The 24,692-nt window shown below is 57.6% G+C and overlaps 4 protein-coding genes across 7 annotated transcripts; 2 read left to right on the top strand and 2 right to left on the bottom strand.

Moving 5' to 3' along the window:
• On the bottom strand, positions 3,351-7,228 carry ALYREF (Aly/REF export factor). Its single transcript, XM_018065454.1, has 6 exons — positions 6,916-7,228; positions 6,304-6,435; positions 4,649-4,796; positions 4,034-4,097; positions 3,755-3,932; positions 3,351-3,661 (listed from the first exon to the last, which is right to left on the bottom strand). The coding sequence occupies exons 1-6, from the start codon at positions 7,150-7,152 to the stop codon at positions 3,647-3,649; spliced, it is 774 nt and encodes a 257-aa protein (XP_017920943.1). The 5' UTR covers positions 7,153-7,228; the 3' UTR covers positions 3,351-3,646.
• ANAPC11 (anaphase promoting complex subunit 11) lies at positions 7,309-12,440 on the top strand. 2 transcript variants are annotated; one of them, XM_018065455.1, is made up of 3 exons: positions 7,309-7,535; positions 7,917-8,037; positions 12,088-12,440. In XM_018065455.1, exons 2-3 carry the CDS (start codon positions 7,929-7,931, stop codon positions 12,231-12,233), a joined length of 255 nt encoding a protein of 84 aa, XP_017920944.1. In that variant the 5' UTR covers positions 7,309-7,535; positions 7,917-7,928; the 3' UTR covers positions 12,234-12,440. The 2 variants fall into 2 exon arrangements, with proteins under 2 accessions (XP_017920944.1, XP_017920945.1); XM_018065456.1 differs by having other exon boundaries at positions 7,322-7,535; positions 7,862-8,037.
• Positions 14,521-15,188, top strand: NPB (neuropeptide B). The gene is made up of 2 exons (XM_018065453.1): positions 14,521-14,875; positions 14,952-15,188. Exons 1-2 carry the CDS (start codon positions 14,633-14,635, stop codon positions 15,078-15,080), a joined length of 372 nt encoding a protein of 123 aa, XP_017920942.1. The 5' UTR covers positions 14,521-14,632; the 3' UTR covers positions 15,081-15,188.
• On the bottom strand, positions 17,327-24,527 carry PCYT2 (phosphate cytidylyltransferase 2, ethanolamine). Of its 3 annotated transcripts, XM_018065451.1 has the most exons (15): positions 24,334-24,527; positions 22,440-22,528; positions 21,724-21,885; positions 21,400-21,466; positions 20,676-20,760; positions 20,493-20,537; positions 20,245-20,298; positions 19,668-19,806; positions 19,344-19,426; positions 19,017-19,094; positions 18,760-18,825; positions 18,533-18,598; positions 18,162-18,250; positions 17,959-18,076; positions 17,327-17,784 (listed from the first exon to the last, which is right to left on the bottom strand). In XM_018065451.1, exons 1-14 carry the CDS (start codon positions 24,420-24,422, stop codon positions 17,965-17,967), a joined length of 1,224 nt encoding a protein of 407 aa, XP_017920940.1. In that variant the 5' UTR covers positions 24,423-24,527; the 3' UTR covers positions 17,327-17,784; positions 17,959-17,964. The 3 variants fall into 3 exon arrangements, with proteins under 3 accessions (XP_017920940.1, XP_017920939.1, XP_017920941.1); XM_018065450.1 differs by having other exon boundaries at positions 17,327-18,076; XM_018065452.1 differs by lacking the exon at positions 20,245-20,298 and having other exon boundaries at positions 17,327-18,076.

Raw genomic sequence — 24,692 nt, 5'->3', positions numbered from 1 at the left:
TGGCACCCTGACTGCTGCTGGGTTTCACACAACCTACCAAGGGACAGGGCTGTTCCTCCTTATCCAAGTTGCTCTGTAAACCACGTGTATCTTTGCTCAACCAAGCAAAGCAGAACGCATCTGGAGCTGAGTGGCTCCTCTTCACACAAGCATCCTGTCAGAGTCCAGGAGCCCATGCCACCCTCTTCCCTGGCGCTGGCTTCCTCAACATCTTCGAGATTCCTCAAGACTGACTGACTGTCCAAATGAGGCATGTGCCCGCTCCTGGACTGATCACTGAACTTTCCACTCAGACCACAAGGTGGAGGTGAGCTGGGGTACATTCCAGTGGCCTGCAAGTGGGACAGCCCCATCCACCTGGTCTGCGAGACTGCAATCCAGCATTTGAGAAACGAACATGAAGGAGAAACCGAGCAAAAGCACCAAGTCCATCTCATCCTTTCACTCACTCGGTCTGTACTTTCAGGGATGAAGTGCTGGCCATTGCAGGGATACCCAGCACTGCCCTCAGGTAACCAGAAGCCTGGTTTGCCTTGTAGCACTGCCCCTGCACACTTACCACCCAAGAGCGCTTCCTCCCAAGAGCACCCCCACGTGAACAGCAAAACACATGGCCCTCCAGCCCTTGAGATAACGCATGGTTTCCCATTTCACAGTTAAAGAGATTGAGGATTAAAGTGGTGGTGGTGGGGACTTCCTTGTGGTCCAGTGGTTAAGAATCTGCCTGCCAATGCAGGGGACAGGGGTTCAATCCCTGGTCAGGGACAATTCTACATGCTGTGGGGCAACTAAGCCCGTGCGCCACAACTACTGAGCCTGTGCTCTGGAGCCCGTGCTCTGCAACTAGAAAGTAGCCCCTACTCGCTGCAATTAGAGAAAGCCCATGCCCAGCAACAGACCCAGTGCAGCCAAAAATAATTTTAAAAATAAAGTGATGGGGAGGTTTCTCTCAGCTCCCTGCCGAACTGCAAGGTTTTCTGACTTGGTCACCTTCCCACTATATGCTTCCAGCAAATATGTCAGCCCTCCCTACTCCTGTCACCTCCAGCCCTATATCCCTACCTCTACCTGCAGTGTCCACACATCAAGTTCCAGCTCACAGACATCTAGCTGACAGCAACACTTGCCTGGGTCCACATCTGGATGCTTACGCATATCCGGTGTTCTGCCTCTTAGACCCAACACTGAGCACAGCCTGTCCTTTGCCTGCTTTCTTCCTATAACTTTCTCTTCACTAGTGACACCCTCCACCCATGTGGCATCTTGGCCACCCCTTACCATGCCCCACAAGCCCCCCATTCCCAGTCATCGCTCCCTCCAAACATCAGACCCAACATCCAGAAAGCAGTCTCCTTGCCTGGCATGTGCCTGCCTAGCTCAAGGCTACCTCATCAGACAGGCTACCTGGCTCTGTGCAGATGGTCTGACCTCTACCAGCCACCCCTCACCAAACTGCAGCTAAAGCTGAGCCCTGACTGATCCCTTCCCATTAAGACTGGGCTAGAGGTAGGGATGAGTCACCTCAACCATCTTTCCATCGGTGCCTGGCATGGCTCAGATGATTCAAATGGCAGCTGCTGGCTCTGCAGTGACTGACTGTTACAGGGCCACCCCTTAATCACACTCCTTCCTTGTGACTCACTCCAGCCTCATCCCAAACATGGAAGCCATCTGAGCTGCGGGCCATGGCAGCTGCTTCCGGAAGAGCCAAGGCACTGGTTGCTGTTAAGGCTGGGGTGACTCTCCTGGCCCATACTTACCCCTCCCCATAGTCCCTATTCTCAAAAGTCTGTCACCATCCCCTTCTCCTCCTGCCTTCTGTCTTTCCAGCATCAGGGTCTTTTCCAATGAGTCGGCTCTTTGCATCAGGTGGCCAAGGTACTGGAGCTTCAGCTTCACCATCAGTCCTTCCAGTGAATACTCAGGGTTGATTTCTGTTAGGATTGACTGCTTTGATCTTGCTGTCCAAGGGACTCTCAAGTCTCCAGCACAATTTGAAAACATCAATTCTTTGGGGCTCAGCTTTCTTTATGGTCCAATTCATCAAAGTGATGTCTCTCTCTGCTTTTCAATAAGCTGTCCAGGTTTATCATAGCTTTTCTTCCAAAGTCTTTTAACATCAGAGCTGCAGTCATCATCTGCAGTGATTATGGAGCCCAAGAAAATAAAATGTTACTATTTTCACTTTTTCCCCTTCTGTTTACCATTAAGTGATAGAACCAGATGCCATGACCTTCGTTTTCTGAACGTCGAGTTTTAACTTTTTTCACTCTTTCACCCTCGAGACTTCAGTTCCTCTTCGCTTTGACATTAGAGTGGCATTATCTGCATATCTGAGGTTGTTGATATTTCTCCCAGCAATCTTGATTCCAGTTTGATTTATCCAACCTGGCATTTTGCATGATGTACCCTGTAGGTAAGTTAAATAAGCAGGGTGGCAGCATACAGCCTTGATGGTACTCCTTTCCCAATTTTGAACCAGTCTGTTTTTCCATGTCTGGTTCTGTTGCTTCTTGGCCTGCATAGTTTCTCAGGAGACAGGTAAGGTGGGCCATCTCTTTAAGAATTTCCCAGTTTCCCTCTAGCTGGGTTGTAGGCATAACTGAGTGGCTCAAAGGCATGTCCTAGGAGGGGAGGCCCAAAGAGATGTCCATACCCTACACCCCAGGGATCTTGGCTCCTCCTGAACCATAGGAACTGCGTGGCAGGTCACACTAGCATTTGGGCAAGTAACATGACCATCCTGCTCTAGTCTGTCCCAGGAGGGGGTCCAGATGGGCACCAGTGTCTGCCTGTCCCCCCAGTTCCCTGTGGGTCAAATGAGATTCTACCACAGCTCCCACTAGCTACATCTCCAAGTACATAATTAAGAAAACACCGAATACAGTGATCTTTCCTTCATAACACAAAAGATGAAAAACACGCAGGGATTACGTTGTAAAGTCAGAACTACTAAACCCAGATTTCTGAGAACCAGAGCCCGAGAAAGAAAGGAACAGCTCAACCCAGTAGTCACCTGAAATCGGCCAGAAGCACAGGGCACCCCACCTTGCCCCACCCCTCACCTTGCAGTACAGGCAACGAACAGGTGGCTGCGTGTGGAGGACCACTGCTCCACATCCTCCCACCTAGGGGGGATGAGGGGGTGAGAAAAAGGGGTTTGGATCTGTGGGAACAGCGTGGCAGCCAGCATCCTCCTGCAGAACTCCAACCCACAGGCCAGGTGCCATGTGCCTGGCAAGCCTGCCTCATTTCCTCCTCAGATCCCATGTCCCTCCCGCCTACCAGATCACACCAGCATTCTGGCCCAGGTCAGGACCCTGAGAATGGCATGAATTAAACAGTTCCAGTTCTACACACATTTCTATTTTATTATGGCAAAGGTGAAAACGCCACCTTCTCCACAACAACAACCAGTAAAAGTTATCCCAAAAATAACTCAGTACAAAACAGGTCTGTTTCAGAATTAAAAAAAAAAAAAAAAAAAGGAAAAGAAACCTTTACATGAATCTTAAATCCTATTTTAAAACATAAAAGAAACAAATCCATCATTGGCCACACAGCCCCAGTCTGTCACCCCCTCCCGCCAGGGAGCACGGACGAGACTTCTGGGTCCTGGTCCATGCACGGATTTGCTGGTCTGTTTTTAACTGGTGTCCATCTGAAACAGAGGAAGAGAGGTGCTCACTCAAAATGAGGCCCTCCTCCAGCTGGTTTGGGACTGACCCTCACCCCGCCCTCCTCTGTGACTTACTCTTGCATTATAAGCATCCAGCTGGGCATCTAATTCTTCTGCGGAAAGCTGCTGCTTTGAACTCCTGCCGGTGCCTCTGCCTCTGCCCCGGCTGCCTCCACGGGTGCCTCTCCGGGTGCCACCGCCGCCACCGAAACCTCCTGAACCACGGTTTCTAGTCATCCCACCTCTGTTTACACTAGCAAGAAAAGGAAACTTTGCTCACATGCCTGGGAAGACCTGCAGCGTGAGGAGACACCCCCACAGGCCAGCCCTGACTTGAGAGGCCCCAGAACTCACCTCTGTGCAGGTCTCCGCTGCGTGTCAATCTGTGAGGTGACGAGCTGAATGTTCATGGGGCGGCCTATGGCAGAGAACACAAGAGGGCCAGGTCCTGTTAGAGGACTCTGAAGCCTGCTAGGGGTAGCACCCTGGCCTCCATGCAAGCACTGGAAAGGGACACTGCATCTTGATGCTCCCGACGAGAGGACAGCCTGGAAATGCTGGTGGGAGAACAGCCCCACCAGCGCCTCCTCGCTCCTTCTCATCCAGTGCAGGTGGGTGTCTGTCGGGCGTCCAGGGTGCCCAGGAGCAGAAAGGTACCTTTGTCTTTACGACTACAGCCCCGCACTCAAGAGTTGTACTATGGTGGTTCTGAGAAGGCTTCACAGAAGTGAATCTTCCGGAAGGAGCTGAAGGAGGGGAGGGACGTAGCTTGCTGGATGGGGATTCACAAGAGGTTGGTCCAGATGTGGGGGGCAGCATGAGAGGTGGCAGTGTGGAAGAGAGACAAAGGGGCGAACACAAGGTGTCCTCAAGCAGAGGGGACCCTACTCTTGCAGGGATGGGGCCAGCCTCTGGCTCCACAAACTAGCTACAGCGCTGCAGCCTTTCTGGGTCCAATCCCAAACGCACCATCCAAAGGAACGCCGTTGTACTGTTTCATAGCTTTTAGTGCATCTGCCTTCCGCTCAAAGTGCACGTCAGCTGTTCCTAAACTGCGGCCAGATCGGTCGTAGTGCACAGCCGCCTTCTTCAGAGTTCCAAATTCAGCAAAGAGCTCCTGAGAGTCAGAAAGAGCAGTTGTTAGCAAAGCAATTTTTCTTCTGGTGGCCCAGGGACACTCCATGGAAGTGTAAACTGCTTTGGGGTATTTCCCTGGGAGGAAGACATACATGTGGTGGGGCAGGGAAGTGGCGGTGGGACCTGGGGTATGGGATGGGACAGGTGGGACAGCAATTTCCCGGAGCAGCTGGGCCCGAGGGCTCCTGCCCACTTGGGAACCTGACATCTATACCACGATGCAGGTGAAGGATCACAAAGCCCACCAATGAAGGGCAAAGATTTAGTTGCTATCTTCTTCAACAAAGGAATATTTACAACACACCCAAGGACTGTGCCAAGAAGCAGCCGCCAAGGCCAAGATCACAGAGCAAGGGGCTCTATCCACTTGTGGACCAGCTCCAAGGGCCCTCTGACTGGGAGCCCTGACCCAGCCCCTCCCCCAGGGCAGATTCTGGCTCACCTTTCCCTCTCCTCCTACTCAAGCCTGCCGCAAAGCCTGAAGTCAAGCGCTGCCATGGAAACTGCCCTGACCTCAGGCAGGCTGGGAGTTGGAGAGGGAACCCAGAGTGTGGGGCTACTCCGGCCGCAGGCACACAGCGGGAAGTGGAGTTCACCAAAAGCGGTTTCCAGTGGATGCCAGAAACCACCTTAAAAAAAGTGTTGAGACACTGTGAGTGCTCACTGGCCTTGCTCTGTCCTCCCAAGGCAAAGTAAATGGCTGGGCTCTGGGAAATTGAACCCAGGAAGGCCCAGTACCCTGCCCAGCCATCTCCTGGACTGACCCCCAAGATGTCATTACTTAACCATTTTAGGCAGCAAATTTAAAGGCCTTTAGGGTTCAACCAAAAAAAAAAAAAAAAAAGAAAGAAAGAAAAGGAAAAAAAGAAAAAGGGGAGGAAAAAGAGAGGCAAAAAAAAAAAAGAGGCTTCAACCAAAGATGTTTGAGAACCATGTCACTAACAAAACCCAGGGGGTGAGGATAAGTGAGAAGACAGGGGATGAAATTCCAAGTAAGACATAGGGCTTAAGGCAAATGGAGCCAGAGCGGCGCTGGTACCATCCTGCTCTGTGCTATGTCAGTTCTACAAGGGAAGTGCTTTCTCCTCCCAACAAACCATTAAAACAAGCAAAACGTAAAGAAAACAAGTAGCCTAGCTCTTCCAGGAACAGAATCGGAGCAGTCAACCAAGCTTCTGTCAGAAGAGCTTGGGCAGAGTGCCTTCATCTACAAAACACGTTTTAGCAAGGAAGAACAGCAGTGCCCCAGACTAAGCTGGGGCCTTGTCTTCCAGCACAAACTGACACATTGGTCAGGCTTTCAACTCTAGCTCAACCTCTGCTCTGCATTCCTGGAGCCCATCACAGGGAACAGTGGCTGGCCCTTCGGTGCCTGGGAGAGCTTGTCGTCCCAAGGTGTGCGTGTGGGGGATTCAGGGCCAAGTCCCAAACGCCACAACCGATTCCGTGCGGAGTGACCCGCCCACCAAGAAACTCCAGTCCCTTACCTGAATATCAGCGTCGGACACTCCAAAATCCAGATTTGACACCAGCAGTTTCCCACCGGTCTCCACGCCGGCACCACCCCCAAAACCGCTATCGAAAAGGTCATGCTGCCATTTGTCAGGAAGTTGTTTCGGCTGAGGGAAAAGAAAACACAAGAACAGAAAAAGGTCTGTGAGTCTCACTCCAGGGCTCGCCCTCGCCCTCACGGCCACAGCAAGAGCCTCCCCCCATCTCGGCGGGGAGGCAGGCGCTGAGAGAGACCCGCAGCCCCCGCTTCTCGCCCGCCTCAGGCCGTACCCGGCCGCCACGACCACACGTCCCGCAACTTCTCGGTTCCCTTCAACCAACTTCCCGCCACCGGGGCGGCCGCGCCAACGGCCCCTCAGCCCCCAGCGCCGTGAGGCCGGGCGCCCTGTTAAGACAAAGGCCGCCAGGGTCTCCGCCTTGGTGCCCGGCAGGCGAGCGACCTTCCCGCCCGCCGAACCGGCAGGCGCCCGCGCCCCCCGGCCCAGTCGGTCAGACGGTCGGCCGCCCGGACGGCCCGCCGGTCGCCCGTGCGCCGCCCTGCCGGTTCGCTCCCTCGCCGCGGCCCGCCACCCGGTCTCCACACTCACCCTGCTGTAGGGCGCCGGCCGGTTCCTGCCGCCGCCGCCCGCCGCGCCGCGGGCGATGGCCGGCCGATTCCGAATGGGTCCGCCGCCTCGGTTCACTCGCGCGGCGGCCTGGGCTCCGCCGCCGCGGCCACCCTGGGAGCCGGCCCGGCCGCGGCCCCTGCCCCCGCCGCGGCCGCCTCGCTGGCTCCGGTTCAGCTTAATGATGTCGTCCAAAGACATATCCATTTTGTCGGCCATGGCGGGCGCGGAATCGGCCTCGGCTCGAGCCCGCGCGTCAGCACGTCGGCGCGTCACTTCCAGCGCCGCTCGCGGGTTTTCCGGTGCCGCGTCCTCAGAGCGACCGCGGATTGGCTGCGGGCCTTCGGCGTCTCAGGGGGCGAGGTCGCGCGTGCGCGCTGAACCAAGGAGCTCGGCGGGCGCCTCTGAGAAGTGCCGAGCCGCGGCCACAGGCGTTTATATACCTTCCCGCGCGGGGCCGGCGCTGCCAACTGAAGGCGGGTGGTGCGGCGCGCGATTAGATCGGCGGGGGCGCGGCCGTTGGGGGCGTGGCCGAGCGTGGCGCCTCTCCCTTGCCCCTCCCCCACCGCACCAGGAACCCGCACCCTAGTCCAGCGGCGGGAGTGAGTGCGGCCCGTGCGGCCCGCGCCAGGGTTGTTTCCGGGGTGGCCTCGTAGGGAGCGGGCTTGGGTCTCCATCTCTCAGCCCCGTCAGCCTTTTCGGAAGTAGCGCACGGCGCGTTTCTGCGGTTGTTAAAGAAAGCCGACGAGCCCTTCTGCGGACGCCGAGGCAGAAGTGCGGTGTTGGCCAAGGACCAGCACCGGTCCTCCCGGTCTTCCCGAGGACCCGGCCCCCGCCCCAGTCCCCTTGCAGACAGCTCTTACTGCCTTTCGGCGGCCACTGTTGTCTACGCTCGACCCTCGGGCGACACCCCTTCTTTGGCTTCCAGGAGTCGTAGCTCTGCAGACTCAAGCACAGCCGGGTGGTCTCTTCCCTCCTCGCAGGCTCCTCGCGCCATGAAGGTGAAGATCAAATGCTGGAACGGCGTGGCCACTTGGCTCTGGGTAGCCAACGACGAGAACTGCGGCATCTGCCGGATGGCCTTCAATGGCTGCTGCCCGGACTGTGAGTGTCCCCTGCCCGCTGTCTCTCGAGCTGTGCCTATCATCTGGCCTTGGCGTGTCCCCAGAAGTACTCGCACAGCGTTTCTGGGGTTTGGTTTCCTCTTCCCAAGAAAAGTTGACAGAGAAAAGCCAGGCTATTTGGGCCCATATTTGTACAAAGATCCCGTCAAAAGTTTTGTAAGGAAAAGAGCACAGTTTCCGATCCTGATAAAAGTCACTATGAGACCCGTGGAACACAAAAATGTGTTAAGACATTGTATTTGAAAATTTCAAGTCAACAAAAAATTGTGACGTTTCAAGGTTTCCCCCTCAATCCAGCACATAAATGATGAGTAACACGTTTTCATATCTGGCTGTTTTTGCCCAGCTGTTTTAAGGTAAATGCTAAATATCTGCTGCATTGTCAGGCGGGTTCCTTATCACTGAGCCACCAGGGAAGCCGCAGCAAATGCTAAATGTGATGTCCTACGTTAGTGCTGACTTTTACCAGCACTGTTGTCACTTTAGACAATATACTGCCTTACTGTTGCCGGTCATTCCTAGTCCTTGTTCAGGTTTCTTTAGTTGTCCTCAAATGTCTTTTTATTGTTGGGTGGTGTGAGCCAAGACCCAAGGTGTGATCACTTTTTCCCTTCACTACTTAATCTAGAATAGTTTTGCTTCAACTTCTCTATCGCGTTTTAGACATCAAATTATTTGTTTTTATTTTTCTTTATTTATTTTTGGCTGCTTAGGGACCTTCATTGCATTGAGCAGGCTTCTCTCCAGTTGTGTTGCATGGGCTCAGTTGTCTTGTATCATGTGGGATTTTAGTTCCTAGACCAGGGATCAAACCCACATCCCCTGCATTGGAGGGCAGATTCTTAACCACTGGACCACCAGGGAATTCCCCGTAGACATCTGATTTCTTTCAGAACATGTTGTCTTGCAAAATGCCTGACCTCAGGTTTTATCAGATTTCATCTTTGCGGTGTCTTTTGCATTGTTCCTTTGTCCCCAGTGTGTTCTGTGAAGTGAAAGTATTTGGGTCAAAAGGAGATTTTCGCACCAGTGAATTTAGTTTTTAGTCAGACACAAGTGAACCAGAAGCAGTAGGAAGGGTCTTAAGGCTTTGCCTAGGGGACGAAGGTGTTCCCAAGAGAGAAGTGAGATTTGGGGACCAGGCCTGTCCTGTGGGGCTGTGAACATCAAAATAGTACTAGATCTTTGCTTCTTGCAGTGAAATTCAAATAATTGATTTTAGTGCAAATATAATTTTATCCTAGTCTTAAATCTTTACATCTGGAAGAGGAAATCTCATCACCCATGGGCTAATCCATCCTGATTTAATCAGGATGGGATATAATCTTAGGAAATCAGTGATTGGTTCTACTTGATGAGGTTTTATGTAAAGGGAGAGAGAATAGAAGCACAAGGTCTGGCTTGGTTTAATCCGTTTAAAACCGCCCTTTTTTTTTTGGTTCAGTTGGGTCTTGTTACTACATGCAGGCTTTTTCTAGTTGAGGCAGCACTACCCTGGTTGCCGTGGCTTCTCTTGTTGCGGAGCACAGGCTCGAGGTGCACAGGCTTCAGTAGTTGCATTGCTCGGGTTTAGTTGCTCCACAGCATTTGAAATCTTCCAGGCCCAGGGGTTGAACCCGTATCTCCTGCATTGGCAGGTGGATTCCTATCCACTATACCACCAGGGAAATCCTAAAACCACCCTTTCTCAAAGGTACAACACAGGTTATGGGTAGGTACTTGCAACTTTCTCAGCAGCAGATGTGGCTTCTGAAAAGAAAAGTCCTAGGGTAGCATTTATGTGGTCATGCCCTTGACCCAGTGTGGGTGAGTGAGCCAAGTGTCAAAGATGGCACCAGGGGTTGCATGCAGCTTGTGGAACCCAGTGTGTGGGGCTGCCTGAGGTGTGCCGGGTGCTGGGAAGAGGGGGGTTGAGGCTGAACTTTGGACTTGCTAGTTGTGAGCCAGCGGTAATGATCAAAGTGTTTGGTCAGCCCAGGGCCCCTTCTATACAGATCAAGTGATGTTGGACTTCCCTGCTGAGATGGAATTCCTACGAAAAATCCAGAGTGACTCAGACTGTGATAAACTTGCTGCTTGTCTCAGGGCTTTGTGAGTGAAAGTCTTATGGAGAGGATCCCCCCCGATGCTTAGCATGAGTCACTGTCAGCATGGAAGGTGGTGTCAGATTCCCCACTAATGGACGTGATGGCTAGGGTACCCCTGCCAGCAGGCTAGTTGTCCCCTGCGCATCCTCTTGCATCCTCTGTTTGCAAGGGCTCTAATGTGTTAGGGGTGATTCCAAGTGTCGTTCTGCTGAGGTGGGAAAGACCCTGGGTGGGGGTGGGGTGGGGGTGGGAACCAAGAGAAATCAGGTGTCACACCCTGTGGGCTCCTGGCACAGGGCCGTCCACCTCGCCCCCCCGACCCTGCCGTGGGAAGCAGAGTGAGCTAGATAGTTTTGTATTTGCCAAGTAAATTGTTTTTTGGTTGTTTTGTCATAAAAGATTCAGAAAAGGAGTGATATTTTGTTTTAGAGAGGATTACTTTTAAAAGATTGGGGGTTTGGTGGGGAGAAAGGATCCATGTATATGTATAACTGAGTCCTGTCACTGTTCACCTGAAATTATCACAGTGTTGTTAATCGGCTATACCCCAATACAAAATAAAAAGTTAAAAAAAAAAAAAGTTGAGAAACACTGCCCCAAACAAGAGAGTAAGATGGCAGTGCCCATCTGTCTGACTCCATAGGGTGAATGTACCACTGTGGGGCAAGGGCTGCTCCCGAACTGGGAAGGAGGTGCAGGTTTTCAGCAGCCCTTGAGGGATATTTAAGACCTGGCACCCACACCAGCCTCCTGGTCGGCATGCTCCCTTCAGGCAGTGGCGGCTGCCCTTGTGAGTCACGTGGCCTCCTGTCTCTCCCTGGGATGTCGGTGGGGTGATAGAGACTGGAGCACTGTGAGGTTTGGACAAATGCTTGGGTCAGTTTTCCAGCTCCCTGTGCAGCTCAGAGCAGGTGCTCCATTAGGTCTTGAGAGCACTGTGGCTTCGCCGTGGTGTTGTCTTTTAACACATTGTACAGTCACCTGTCCCTGTGTCTGGTGTCAAGAGAGAAGACCAGGACCACAGGTGACCAGGCCAGCACTTAGGAACTACTTCGTGGACAAGATGTCTCCTGTTTACCCCAGCTTATCTGGCTGGTGCACTGTGTGCCCTAGTGACTTCTGGATTTGGCTTACGGTTGATAGGCATGAGGGGCCCCATGGCAATGCTTTGGGGGAATGGCCCCCCTAGAGGGTGGCGGCAGCAAGCTGCAGCTCCCGCTGCTCATGGGGACCTACCTGCTGGGGGAGGACATTGTGCTCTGCCAGCACCAGCTGCGTGATGGGGTTTTCTAGATTCTTAAAAATCAGACTTGTTTCTCTTGATGCCAGGCCCTCTTCACAGTGGTAGCACGTGCAGGTGGGCTGGAGGGCCAGCACCAGGTTCTCTGGGCCGCAAGTAGGATAGAAATGGGGAGGAAACGGGAGGCAGTGCCACTTCACTCCCAGCGGCCGATGGGCTGGGCCATAAGCCCCTGTGTCCCCGACCTGCTCCCTGGTACTGAACTGGGTCCCTACTGCCTGGGGATGGCGACATCTAGTTTCTAAGGCCCTGGCTCACCTCACCTTGAAGAGGAATGGCTTGCCACTCAGAGGCGGGTCACCTGTGCAGGCGCCCTGACACACTGATGTAACCTTCTTGGCATCACGGGTGCCAAATGGCAGAGCTGCGGTGTGTCTACAGATGGGCCCAGGCCCTGGGAGGCCAGTGGGTGGGGGTTCAGGCCCGGCCAGAGCTCTTCCTGCTGCTGAGCTTCTGCATGGAGGCGGGAGCAGCCCGGGTGGTCTTTGCAGAGATTCATGTAGAGGCGGCTGCTTGGCCGAGTCTGTGGTTTTCTTCCAGATTCCTGTCCTCTCTGAGCCCTGAGGCCACCCTGGGCATGCTTCCCCCATCGGACTTGTCCTGTGCTCTGGGCGACTCACAGGTCCTCTCGTCCCTCCCGCAGGCAAGGTGCCGGGTGACGACTGCCCGCTGGTGTGGGGCCAGTGCTCACACTGCTTCCACATGCACTGCATCCTCAAGTGGCTGAACGCGCAGCAGGTGCAGCAGCACTGCCCCATGTGCCGCCAGGAGTGGAAGTTCAAGGAGTGAGGCCGTCCGCACTGCCCGATGCCCCTGCCCTCACCCTGAGATGGCCTCACCCCCGCAATGGCTCTGGGTGGCTGTCTCCTCCATGGGGACAGTCTCCTCTGGCCTCTGACAGGGTTGAAATGAGGACTGGAGCTGCGTTTGTTTTCTCCCATCACAACATTGACATTTTATCAAATAAATAAAACTCATTAAACCACCTAAGCCTGGCCGGAGGCTGCAGTTGCTTGTTTTCTTGGTGCTGAGGCAGCCTCGGTGTGCGCCAGTATGAAAACTCATGAATAAACATCCCAGTGTGATGCTGAGAGGCCCTGAGTCACACCCCTGAAGAACGAGCCAGGGATCAGCCAGAGGAGCCAGGGTGGGAGGAGTGGGCTTGGGCTGGAAGAGCCTGGTGGGGTAGAGAGGCCGGGGCCCCCTCTTCAGGGTGGTCGCTGGGACCCTGGCTGGACACAGCTGGCAGGCACTGCCATGCTTCCTCCCTCTGGAAAGCTGTCCCCAAGTAGGTGCTGGCTGTGCTAAGAGGGCTTTGGCAGCTAAGGCAGCTGTGATCCGTGGCCTCAGTCCCTTTCTTCCAGCTCCTTGTCAGGGCCAATGTCCTTGACATCAGGACATGTGTCCCCAGGTGTCTGAGGGTCTCCCCATCTAGGGAAGTCAGCCATTGGGACATCCTTCGGGGACCTCTGCTCCACCTCAGCCCCCCTCTAGGGTGGGGGCAAGGAACCCAGCCCTAGGATTTTGAGCAGCTTCTGGATGGCAACCACTGTAGGCTGCATGTCCTGTGAGCATGGGCTCCTTCCAGTCTATTCTCGATGACCTCCCCCTGCACCAGGGGTCACTGCCCTGTGTCCCTGTAACGCCTTCTGCCCAGTGGGTAGCTGGTTTCTGAGCATCAGTCCCCAGGGGAGAAGGCAGGGCGGTACATGGTCTGGACCATTGTGCCCAGAGAGAAGGAACCCTCACGGAATCTGGAGGTCATATGCTCCTTGCCCAGGAACCCAGCTGCCAGGGCCCTTGTCCTGGTGTCTGTTCTGGGAAGGCACGTGGCCAGGGTGTTTGGAAAGTGTGAGCAGGAGGAGGGGCAGCTGAGTAGGCCTCATGTCACCTGCTGTGTGCCCTCCGTCTGGGGCTGTTGGACTCAGCCTCCTGGGTGATCCCATTTAGCTCTTGGGCTCTAAGAAGTAACTCTGAATTCAAAATGCCTATCTACAGTGTGTCTGGATCCGTGGTCACTGACTTCACAGACCAGTAGGAAGACCAGTCCTCACTGGGAGGTGGGCAGTGGCAGCTGCAGAGGATCCCACAGGGTGGCCTGGCCTCCATCTGGCCTGCCCCTGCTCACCTTCCCTCCCTGGAGTTGTGCCTTCCCTGGGGAATTCTCTCTTGTGACAGGAAGTACCCACATGCCTAGGGTGCCAGGTTGTGAACCGAGCCTCCAGGCTTTTAGCCCTGGCACACCGGGACAGGTGCCCTCACCCCAGAAGTCTAGAGCTTGCCACAGGTCATACAGTTCTCCAGGCAGGCCACTCCCACTTCGCTGCCAGGTGGGCTCCTCTCCATTCCTTACTGGGTTCCAGCCTGGTCCTCCCAGGGCCTGCGTGGTCCCCTCAAGCAGGACACAGAGCTGCCTGCCAGGCCCAGCACACACCCAGAGCCCAGCCATTGGCTCCCTCCCAGGAAGCTCAAGGGCTCTGCCAATTCCTCCCATAATCATCTCAGCTCTTCCTCTGCCACAGTGGCACAGGGTCACAACACCCACCTCTGCAACAGCTTTCCCCTGGCCTCCCCTCCTCATCTGTCCTGTGAGCCATCCTGCCAGCTCTGTTTGAGGACGAGATCAGTGGTGTAAATCTTCTCTCATAGGTGTGAAACCTACCTCTGCCCTCCCCACCCCCGGCCCTCTTAGATTTCAGTGCCTCCTCAGAAGCCGGGTCCTCTGGTCAACTCCCTGTAGGGTGGGAACTGCTCCTTGTCCCCGGGATACAGGGAGACAACTGCTCCTTGTCTCCGGGAAACGGGGTACAGTCCCCGGGGGGGTGACTCGGAGCTGGGGCGCCATCGGACTCGTTGAGGGCTCTGCAACACCGCCGCCCCTCCTCCCTCCGAGTCGGGACTAAGGTCTGTGGGAAAGGCCCGAGGGCTGCCTCCCAGCAAGAGTTGAGTGGGCCAGAAAAGGGGAGGTGGGCATGGGTGGGGAGGAAGGGGGCGTCGCATCCCCCTCAAGCCCTGGAGCATCTTTCTCTAGCGTGCCCCTGTGCCCAAGAGGCTCTGAACCCCGCTCGGGCTTCCCCCTCCAGGATCCGGAGGCCCGTGCATCCCGGCGCCCGCCCTCGTGCCCCGCCCCGCCGCAGATATAAGGCGCGGGTGCTGCTGTTCCTCAACCCGCCTCCACCGAGTCCCCCATGGCCGGGCCCGCGATGCTGGTGGCCGCCGCTCTGGCGCTGTGCTTACTGCTGGCGTCCCCCGGCCTCGCGTGGTACAAGCCGACGGCGGGGCCGGGATACTACTCCGTGGGCCGCGCCGCGGGGCTGCTGTCCGGCTTCCACAGGTCGCCGTACGCACGGCGCTCTGAGCCCCGCGGGGGCACGCGATCCCTGGGAGAAGCCGGCACTTTCAGGGAGATGCACCCCAACCTGCGGAATCTCGTGAGTAATGGGCGCTGCTGGGTGCAGAGCGCTGGAGGGTGCGGGCGCCCCCTTATCCATCCCATCTCGTCCCCAGGCCGTGTGCGTCGAGGAGGTCACCCCCAACCTGCAGAGCTGCGAGCCGCTCCCCGATCGCCGCGCCACTTTCCAGTGCAAGGCTGACGTCTTCCTGTCGCTCAGCGCCTCGGACTGTCGCAGCAAGTGAGCCCCGACCCCGGCACCTGGACCCGGCCAGAATGCCCCGGGCACCCATGGGCCCGCCCCCGCCCTGGCGCTAGATGGCAGCCAGCACCGCCCATCCATCCCCATAGTAAATGGCTTAATGAATAAATGACTTGCAGCCTCTGGAAGGTGGGCACAGTGGGTGGAGTGGGCGTCTTCTCAGTCTCCACACCCATACTCTGCTCACCTAGACCTGCAGACAGCAGCCAGGTTACCAGGTTGCACGGAGACACCTGTACAGGAGCTCCCAAGAACCACTGCTGGTAAAATGCTGCTGGAAACTTTCTGTGGGCCTCGGGCCATATCAAACCCAGACATCTTCTGGAGCCCCGCATCTGGCTCTGCAAGGCTCCGCTCCATGCCCTGCCTCCTCCCTGCTTTGTTCAGGCAGCTCCTGGATCCTCCTAGGAGGTGCTGCCTGGGTCCCCTACTAGCCATCAAGTCTACCATGCCAGCTCAAAAGTCCTACCTTGTAAGAAGCCTCCCCTAAACACCCCACACCAGGACACCCTCCTGCCTGAAATGCTACATTTCTTGAGGCCTCCCTTACTAGAGGGGCAGCTCTTGGAGTGACTTTCTTGGAGCACCCCCAAAACACCTCAAAGTACACGGCATGGGACAATACTTGTGCCAAATGAATGAATGATAGGCTGGGCCCAGCAAGAGGGAGAAGGCAGCTAGATGTGTGGCTCCGGGGCTGGGAGGGGCTGTAGCAGCGGGGGGACGACAGAGCTGAGAGCTGGGCACACCCCAGCTGAGTCCTGAGTCAGGCAGCTGGCTCCTCCCAGGCCTGGGAGCTCTTTGTTCATCCCAATCTAGACCCGCAGGAAAGCGGTATCCAAAGCCATGGGTGCTGCCATACCTGGAGAAGGGAGGGGCTGGGCAGGACCATGGCTCCTGAATACAACTGCCTTGTGCCAGCCCAGCACCCCTGCCCCAGTCAGGCTAATTCCCTAATTCAGTTGTTGGGATCTCAGTAGGTTGATTTACACCCTGGCCCTCAATGAGGCTGACCTGAGTCCCTTAGCCTGAGCTCTGGCCCCAGAGACCTGGAGCTTGTCTCAATGATGTCCCCCACCCCATGGCCCTGCCATCAGCTGGGCCTCAAGGGACCCAAGGGAGCTGGACCCACCAGCCAGCCCTCTGCTGAGGCTGTGGGTGGGACCCACAATCCTGTTGTATCTGGATGGGCAAGCCTCCGGAGGCACCCACCTCCTGGACACCCAGGCTCCAAGTCTTCTCTAACCACGGTCCAGCTTGGGGGGGCTGCCTTGTTGCTGCTGCAGGTTGTCCCCCAGTCCTCACCTTGGAGTGCCACCCAGCAGGGGGTTCTGAACAGGCCTAGGGCTGACTCTGATCTCAAGAGGAATCCACTGGCTGTGCCTGTATCCCCCCTCGGCCCTCGCCCATCTACAGGAACTGGCTGATCGCTTCCGCCGGGGAACTGGAGAAGGCTAATACCACTGGGTTCCTGAAGTTGGGGCAGGGGTGCGGGGAGGGCCCTGTGCCTCTCAGCTTAGTGTGCTGCCCCCACTGGGAAAGGGAGGAAAGGAAGTGGGGCAGGGGCTGCCCCGAGAGGCTATGTGCACTGACAGTCCCCCCAGCCCCCTTACTGCAGCTGCCCGCACAGGTTCTAGACTCGATCTTAAGAGCCAACAGAAAGGACAGGCCCACCTTCCAGGAGTGAAGGCTGGCCTAGGACTCCCACGGGGCCAGGCCACAGGGTGCTCTGGCCCCATCTGGCCTAGCAGCTGCAGGGCACAGGCCATTCTGGAGAAAACTGGAAGAGGACTGAAAGAACATCCCAGTCCTCACTCTTGAACACCAGAGCCATAAACCACAGCCACTGTGCCCCTCCTTTTCCAAAAAGAGGTGACTGGGGTCAGCACCCTGCAGCCGCTATACCCCTCCAAGTGGGCTCTGACTTGGGTGCAGAAGACCCTGAGATTCTGTGGACTTGGCCAGGGAGCAGCCCCCAATTCCTTCTTGGATCAGAGAGCTCTATGGGGACTGCAGGGTGTCAGACTCTCATTTTCCTCATGACAGACCCTGAGGCCAAAGACACTGTTGGCCCTTGCCTCTCTCCCTCTTTTGTTTCCGGCCATTGTGGGAAGCGGCTGCGGAGCCTGGATCTTGGGCGTTTCTTGCTGCGGCCACCCACCTCCTTGTCGGGTGCCAGGGGGCAGGGCCAAGGTTTTCTGGTCCTGCCCTGCAGGATGGACAGCCTGATGCAGAGCCCCTCCCAGCAGGTTTATTTGGTTGCACACCCCACCAGTCAGGTACAAAACCAAGAACAGTCTCTGGGGAGGCTGGTCCAGGAAACCAGGTGCAGCGTCTGGGCACCGGGCCCCGGGGCAGAGGCCACGCATGTGGGAGGTGGCCTGGTCTGCACCCCGAGGAGGAAAGGGGGCAGCCCCCTGGGTCACTGCTCCCTGAAGCTTGTTTGAACTGAGGCAAGGCAAGTGGGAAGGCCACCTCGAGCTGGGCAGTGGAGGGCGTACAGGAGCTTCCCGGGGGGCAGAGGGTGAGCAGCAGCAGGGCCAGGCGGATGGAAGCTGGGTTTTCCATGGCACGCAGGGTGGCACCCCTCTGGTTGAAGGTGTCCCCTGCCCATCTTGCTGGCTGGGCTGCTCCACTGTGCTGGAAGACCTCTCTGTGCAACTCGGCAGGAAGGGCAGGATGGCCTGCTGCAAGACAGGTACCTTGCAAGCAGGGTGACAGGCCATGTCCTCCACACCAGCCCTTCCACAGCTGGGTGGTTGGAAAAGAGGGCACTGCAGCTTTGTTAAAAACTGAGCCAAGCTCTCAAGGCAGGGTTGGGAGAGGGCCAGCCCCTCAGAGGGCCCCTGGCATCCTCCCACCTCTCGTCAGAAGTCACAGTCACTCTCCCTTTCGGGCTGTGCTTCCTGCCGCCTCATGGCCTCCTGAAAGGCCAGCTCCTTGGCTTCCTTCTTCTGGTTCCGGGCCTCATATTCCAGCCTGGGGGCCAGATGGGGTGAGGTGTGCACCCAGAGCCAGGGCCTCAGTGCCACCCTGTGCCCCCAGCACCCCAGCCAGGACTCACCTGTTCTTGATTATGCGCTGGACGATGAGGTCTGTGGTGAGGTCGTTCCCACTGTCAACCTGGCAGAAAATGCCCCTCCTTTTGGGCTCCTAGAGGCCAGAAAGAGGGGAAGGAGGTGAGAGCCCTCCCCTGAACCTTGGGGAGCCTGCACTGCCGCCCTGGCTCCAACGGCCTTTCCCCGCCACCCCCACCATGGTAGGCGTGATCACTCGCGCTCAGTTCCCGCCTCCTTAAACCATGAGGCCACCAGCAAGGCAGCTGTCACCTCGCCCATTTCCCAGACAAGCATGGTGAGGCACAGGGGCATCAAGTGGCTGGGAAGCACCAGACAGTGGCCACCTCGTGTCCACTGCGGGCCCTCTAGGACCCACCTCGTATGGGTCAGAGCCATCCTTGTCAGGCACGACTTCCGTCTTCCCGTGACACACCAGGTCCACCTGGGGAGGAGGCAGGGGTCAGGGAACCCTCCCAGCATCACCCTACATGGTCCCCTGCTCCCCGAGGGCCCTCCCCAGGGGGGCACGGCTCAGAGCACTGGCCTGGCCCCACTCGGCCCAGGTCCTCCCTGGAAACCGCCCACCAGGACCCCTACCCTCACCTTGAAGTGGTCCAGGAGCTCTGCTGTGACCGAGTACGGGGCCCCAATCACCACTTCAGATACGTACTGGGTGGACAAGAAGCACAGCTGGTCAACTAGGACTTGCCAGGCAGCAGAGTAGGGGCTGAGAGGGGGCCTGGTGGAGCCCCAGACTCATACCCCTGGGAGGGTTCCAGGGCGGGTGGGGGGTGGGGTGATGGGGAGGAGCAGCTCCAGCCTGGGAAGGACAGGCTGCTGGTCCGCCCACCGGCTCTCACCCGGCAGGCCAGCACACTCAGGGTCCGCTCATGCAGGTTCATGATGGGGTAGTTCTTCCCCTTGTAGTGGTTGACCTCCTAGAGCCAGAGCAAGGTTGAGTCAGCTGGCAACCTCGGGGCCGGTGTGTTTGTGTGTGTGAGGCTGTGCTCCCTCCCAATAATCCCTCGGGGACGTCTGCCAGTATGGGGAGGCCCTGATGGGAGGCTCTCCCTGGGTTTCTCCCTGGGCAGAGGCCCAAGCTCACCACCTCTTCCTCACTTGTGCCCAACCCCATCCCTGGGAGCCCTTCCAGAGTCCCCACACTATCAGATGCCCTGGGGTGAGACCTGGTCAAAATGCAAGCCAGCGATGACGTAGGGCCTCTCGGCCAGGCCATACACCTTCTCCAGGAAATCCACATGCCCAATGTCTGCGCCCAGGTTAAGGAGCGAGCAATCAATACAGAGCAGCCATCCACAGGAGCAGCTCAGTGAGGTCCCCTCCCACCCGCCTGCTCACGCTTCTCCCTGCCAATGGCTGTGTCCCTGCACCCCACCCCAGCTCAGGGTCCTCGAGAGTCAGGGAGGCCCCTTGGGGCCCTGGGGCCCACTGGGAGGAGCAGACAGAAGACCTGGGGGCAGGGACAAACCCCACCCAATCCCAGAGGATACGGAACAGGTCAAAGGCGCCAGCCACATAGATGACTGTCTCTCCAGGCTGAGGTTCCTTTCCCGAAGCAAACTGGATGATCTTCTGGGATGTCTGAAGAAACTGGGACACTCCCGTCCAGGGGTTCCGCCCCCCGGGGCACTGCAAGCCGAGAACAGACTGGTCAGTGACGGAAGCCTTGCAAGCATGTCCTTTGCCTGTGACCACCCTTGGGCCTGCCCACACCCGCCTGTCCATCTGCTCTGGGAAGCACAGGTGTGGGGTGGAGGGAGCAGGTACAGGGGCGACAGCCAGGACTCCAAACCCCTAGCCACTGCCGGCCACTCGCTTGTTCGCTCTGCTGTTGCTCCCAGGCAGGCATTTCAGGCAGGGATGCTGAGGGCCAGCTGGCATTGCCTGGTCCGCACTGAGACCCTGGTGAGCGGGGCACCTGTGGCTGGCAGGACTGGGGTCCTGCCCTGCGGCCACAGCAGGCACTGCAGCCAATAGCACCTTGGCTCGGCAACTGGCCCGCCAGGAAGAGGCCAGTGGACACAGCCCTCGTGGGGACCTGGCACCCTGAGGCCACCGTCTGGTCACCTGGGAGGAGCCTTCTGAGCAAAGTGTCTCCCCGGCGGGTGTCGGGTGAGGGGGCTACAGAAGGAGAGAGGACCAGGCCACCTGGTTAGAGAACCCTCATTCACACGGTGGCCACTGGGACCGGCCAGCCAGCAAGATTGGCGGTCAGTACCCAGAAAGCAGGGAGCAGGGCAGAGAGCGAGACCCCCTTTCCCCAGGGGGTGGCCTGGGGGTCAGGCAGTGGCCCAGACAGTACAGGAGACACTTACCTTGCCAAAACTGTCTGCATACTCCCGGTACTCGGAGGACATCTCCTGCACAGAAGGGTACAGGGGTGAAAGGCCTGGCCCTCCAGACGCAGCCAACCCCAGGACCCCAAAGCTTGCTGTTCCAGTGCCCTCTGAGGGGCAAGCGTAGGGTAGGCGATCCCTCCCTCCCAGTCCCACTCTCACCTGGCTGCTGTGATGCGCCTTGGTCACCAGCAGCATGCGGCCAACGAGGTCTGTGGTGGACACCCCCTGGGTGCGCTTGCATTCTCTGGGGGCAGAGGTGGGGTTGGGGCTCTCATCCTGGGACACACGTACAAGTTGCCCCACCCAAGAGTAAGGGCAACTCTGTTTGTGGCTGAATCTACCATGGTCCATCCCTGGCGGCCTTGCTGTGCATAGACCATGCACTTCCTTGCTATTCTTGGCCAGAACAGAAAACCAAGACCCAGAGAGTGGAGGGACCATGGTCATTTTATCAACCAAACGACATGACTGGACAGAACAGGATTATCAAGGCTCAAGTTTGCAGACCATCTGAGGGGGTGGCTCTGATCCTGTTTGGCCTGCTGATGCGGGTCCTACCTCACCACACACTCTGCCAAGGGAATCTCAGGCCTTACTGCCCAATTCGAGCTGCCGGCCATGTGGCCTTTTCAAGAGTTACTCATAAAAGCCAGCTCCCCAGTTGAACCCCATGTCTCCACTGCTCTGCAGCCACCTGGGGCCAAGTGGCTCCTGTACTGGGTGACCCAGGTGCATGGCGCCCCCCAGTCATCGCACCACACCCTCACAAGTCACAGGAAGCACAGGCTGCAGCCCGGACACTGCCCTCACGAGCAGAAGGCGCTCGAGGGGCCCCGGGAAACCCACTCCTCTAAAGATGGGCCAACTGGCAGCTAGAGCTTACCTGTACCTTCCGGCCTGCTTCACTTCCTCGTAGGTGTCCCGGCCATCTACGGTCAGCGTGATGTCATCTAAGGGGTGACATGCACGCGAGAACACAGAATTTAACCCAAAGCCATGAAGACCTCCAAGCCCATACCTTCACTCCAGGCCTGCCCTGGTGTGCGTACACCCCTTTCTGGAGAAGGACCCAAAGCTTCCTCAGACCCTCAAAGGGCTCCATGCTCCCCCAAGTGTGAGGCAGCCAGCACCTCCAGACACCCCTCTGATGGTCAGGTCCTGAGCTGCTTGAGTCCCCAGTCCCTGGGATCAAGTCCCGTCCACTCACTGCCGTGGACGCAGAAGTCACAGTTGTACTTGTCCAGAGTCTCCAGTGTGGTGACGTAGGGGGCTGCCGGCACCACCTCGTCCACCCACTTGATGGCCTGCACCATCTTGTACCTCTCCTCCTGAGTGAACACCGGGGGGCCCTTGTGCTTGGCGATCTCCTCTAGGGAGAGAGAAGAGGGCAAAGGACAAGGTGGATGACTCCACAGGCTTGCCGGCCCCTCCCAGCACTGAGCAGGGTCTGCAGCCACACAAAGGCTTGTGGAGGGAGGCTGTCTCTGACCGGGCCCTCAGCCCATGAAGTTCCAAGGAGCCCTGCTGTCCTCTGGTGCAGGTGCTGGGGATGTACCTGCTGGGAACTGCACGGCACCCCCCGCCTCAGTCCATTAGAGTTCCAGGTATAGCCCAGGTTGCCTTTGGTGGCTGGGTACTCTGTACTCAAAGGCCTTGGGAATCAGAAAGTGGGTGGCATACCCAGATGGATCCACTGGACACCCCTTACACGCAAGCTCATGACAGGATACAAGACGGGAAAGCTGTGGGCAGCCTGGCCTGGGCTGGGGTTAGGGTGAGCTTGCAGAGCTGTGCTAATGGGGAGGATGGCCTAGGCCTGGCCCTACCCTCCACCAGGACCTGTGGGGTCTGTCACAGGCAACGGGGGGGGGGGGTGGGGGGGGGAGGGCGGGGAGGGGCAGTGGGCACAGCAGCCTGGCTTACCATCAGTGTGCACACCCACAATGAGGTGGTCTCCCATGGCCCGGGCCTGGCGCAGCTGGTTGGAGTGGCCATAATGTACCATGTCGTAGCTGTGGAGAGCACAGGGCTGTCGTCCCCGTGTTGGGGGTGCAGCCTTGTTCCTCTGCAATGTCATCAGGAAGCCCGCCAAGAAGCCACCATGGGAAATGCCCCCAGGGTCCCAGTTGGGCTTTCAGAGAGAGGGGTGCTCAGTTCTTATCACCAGTCCCTGGGCCCAGGGTCAGACTGAGCAAGTGTGGCTGTGCACAGGGACAGGTCTGGGGACCCTGAGGGCTGGTGAGGACACAGAACGGTCCCTGCTCCCCACACCTGGAACAGCGCTCTGCCCTTGGCTCCCATGGGCAGTCCCTTTAGGGTGTAATATAAACGTGATAATTCAAGGGTACAGTGGACTCTGTACTACCCTGAGACAACCATGCAGTCCCTGGAGCCAACACATAACGAAGTCTAATCAATGATCAAGGGCGATTGCTGGCTTTAAAAGTTCTGCCTGCTCCTCATGGCCTCTGGAAACTCAGTGAGGCTTTGCTCCCTGGAACCAACAACCACTTCCCTGTCACCTGGGGTTCTAGAGCATTCATCCTCAAATTCAGGTCTGGTTAAGAGAGAACGCTTAGCTGAAGGCCACACATAGCACCACAGCTCCACTTGAGTTGTCATGGGGGGTGGGGAGACCCCCACCTCTCTGTGGGCTCAGGGGTGGACCCTCATGCTCGCTCTGCTTCCTCCCAGCCTTGTATTGCCTTCTGAGTAGGTGAAGCTGTCCCTGCTTCTCCAGGTGACCAAGGCCACCAGGTATACAGAACCATTCTACTCAACACCACTTGCTAACACCACCACGGCACACCAGGCCCCAGCAGACGAGCCTGTGGGGCACAGTACTCTGGTCCTGGGCTAAGGGAAGAGGAGAGTCTAAATTCAGGAGCCTGGCTGGCCCTTGTGCCCATCAGACAGGCTGGGCAGAAGGAGGGGTGCATAGCACAGAATTCAGGGTGGTCCTGGGTCCAGGCCGTACCCCAGTCACTGTGGCCTGCTGGGGGTGGGGCGAGGCCTGGCCAGGGCCAAGGTCAGAGTCCACAGACAGGAAGCCACACCCCCTCCCCAAGGTGACTCAGGTGAAGGCACAGAAGTATGGCAGCCCCACAAGCTGGCTGCTGAAGCCCTGGGCTTGCTTTCTCTGCTTTCATCAAATAAAGGTCTGAGAAGTATTCAAGGTGGCAAGTTATCACTAGATGTTCACTTTCATCTTGTCCCCTGGCAGCCTCAAACCTATCTTAACACCACCACTCCAATTGTCTGGCTTGCCAAAGAGAGAACAGTTTGGCACTGTAACTCTCCTCAGATGGATCCAGGAGCCTGAGGGCTTCACTAGGGTCTTGGCCAATGCCTGCACTGACACTTGCCCAAACACCCAGGAGAATCTTCCAGGTTTTGTCCTGGGCAAGCTGGGGACTGGACAGGGAGAACTCTGGGAAGACATTTTGGGTGCACGGCTCCCTCGGAGGAATAGTTCCTAAGGCACTGAAATGATTAAAGTCACCAAGGTTAGACCCGCAACTCTGGCCACTGTTGTGCATAAATCAGGCAGGTGGGACCGCCTGGCTGGGTCTCCCGCTTAAAGGCAAACGTGGGCAAAGGAGCACCCAGGAAAGGCGCTCATATAGGGATCCGCAGAAAGCCTCCAGCGACCCTCAGCCGCGCTGCCCGCAGCAACTCGAGTCCAAGGCTTCTTCCGCAGCCTGTGACTCCTTTCGCCCGCCGCCCCGAGCTCGCCGGCGGCCCGATTCCGGCGAAAGCGGCCACAGCGGTCGCCGCCGCACCCCCGCCCCCGCCCCGCGTCCCCCGCCGCGCTCACCAGCCGTCGCACCACACTCGCACGGCGCGCCTAGCCCTCGGGCCCGGCCGCTTGGCGCTGCCCGCCTCCCCGTGCCCGTTCCGGATCATGGCCCGGTGGCAGCGGCGAGACACTGTGCAGCCGGCTCCCGACTCCGAGCCGCCGCAGCCCGCGCACGCACGCGCCGTCACGCGGGCCTCACCCGCCTCGCGCGGCCAATGGCGAACGTCGCCCCACCCCCGGCGCGAAGCCCCGCCCTCTCACCACACATGCGGCCAATGGGCAACCCCACTCGAGCCGGGTTCCGCCCCTCCGCTCCCGGCCAATGACCTGTGTCCAGCATCCCTTAGCGCCCACCTGGCAGAGGGGCGGGGCAGGAC

This window comes from Capra hircus, chromosome 19 (genome assembly GCF_001704415.2).
Source record: "Capra hircus breed San Clemente chromosome 19, ASM170441v1, whole genome shotgun sequence".
NCBI lineage: Eukaryota > Metazoa > Chordata > Mammalia > Artiodactyla > Bovidae > Capra > Capra hircus.
The sequence above is the reverse complement of the archived record's forward strand: the minus strand, read 5'-3'. Positions and strand labels throughout refer to the sequence as shown.

Coding starts and splice junctions, on each gene's coding strand:
- ALYREF (XM_018065454.1), bottom strand. CDS start 7,152: ATGGCCGACAAAATGGATATGTCTTTGGACGACATCATTAAGCTGAAC. Junction 6,436..6,915: donor GGCCGGCGCCCTACAGCAGG/GTGAGTGTGGAG, acceptor CTTTTCCCTCAG/CCGAAACAACTTCCTGACAA. Junction 3,933..4,033: donor CAGCGGAGACCTGCACAGAG/GTGAGTTCTGGG, acceptor TTTTCTTGCTAG/TGTAAACAGAGGTGGGATGA.
- ANAPC11 (XM_018065455.1), top strand. CDS start 7,929: ATGAAGGTGAAGATCAAATGCTGGAACGGCGTGGCCACTTGGCTCTGG. Junction 8,038..12,087: donor CAATGGCTGCTGCCCGGACT/GTGAGTGTCCCC, acceptor TCCCTCCCGCAG/GCAAGGTGCCGGGTGACGAC.
- NPB (XM_018065453.1), top strand. CDS start 14,633: ATGGCCGGGCCCGCGATGCTGGTGGCCGCCGCTCTGGCGCTGTGCTTA. Junction 14,876..14,951: donor ACCCCAACCTGCGGAATCTC/GTGAGTAATGGG, acceptor TCTCGTCCCCAG/GCCGTGTGCGTCGAGGAGGT.
- PCYT2 (XM_018065450.1), bottom strand. CDS start 24,422: ATGATCCGGAACGGGCACGGGGAGGCGGGCAGCGCCAAGCGGCCGGGC. Junction 21,467..21,723: donor TGACTTCTGCGTCCACGGCA/GTGAGTGGACGG, acceptor GTCACCCCTTAG/ATGACATCACGCTGACCGTA. Junction 18,826..19,016: donor TGAGTGTGCTGGCCTGCCGG/GTGAGAGCCGGT, acceptor TTGTCCACCCAG/TACGTATCTGAAGTGGTGAT.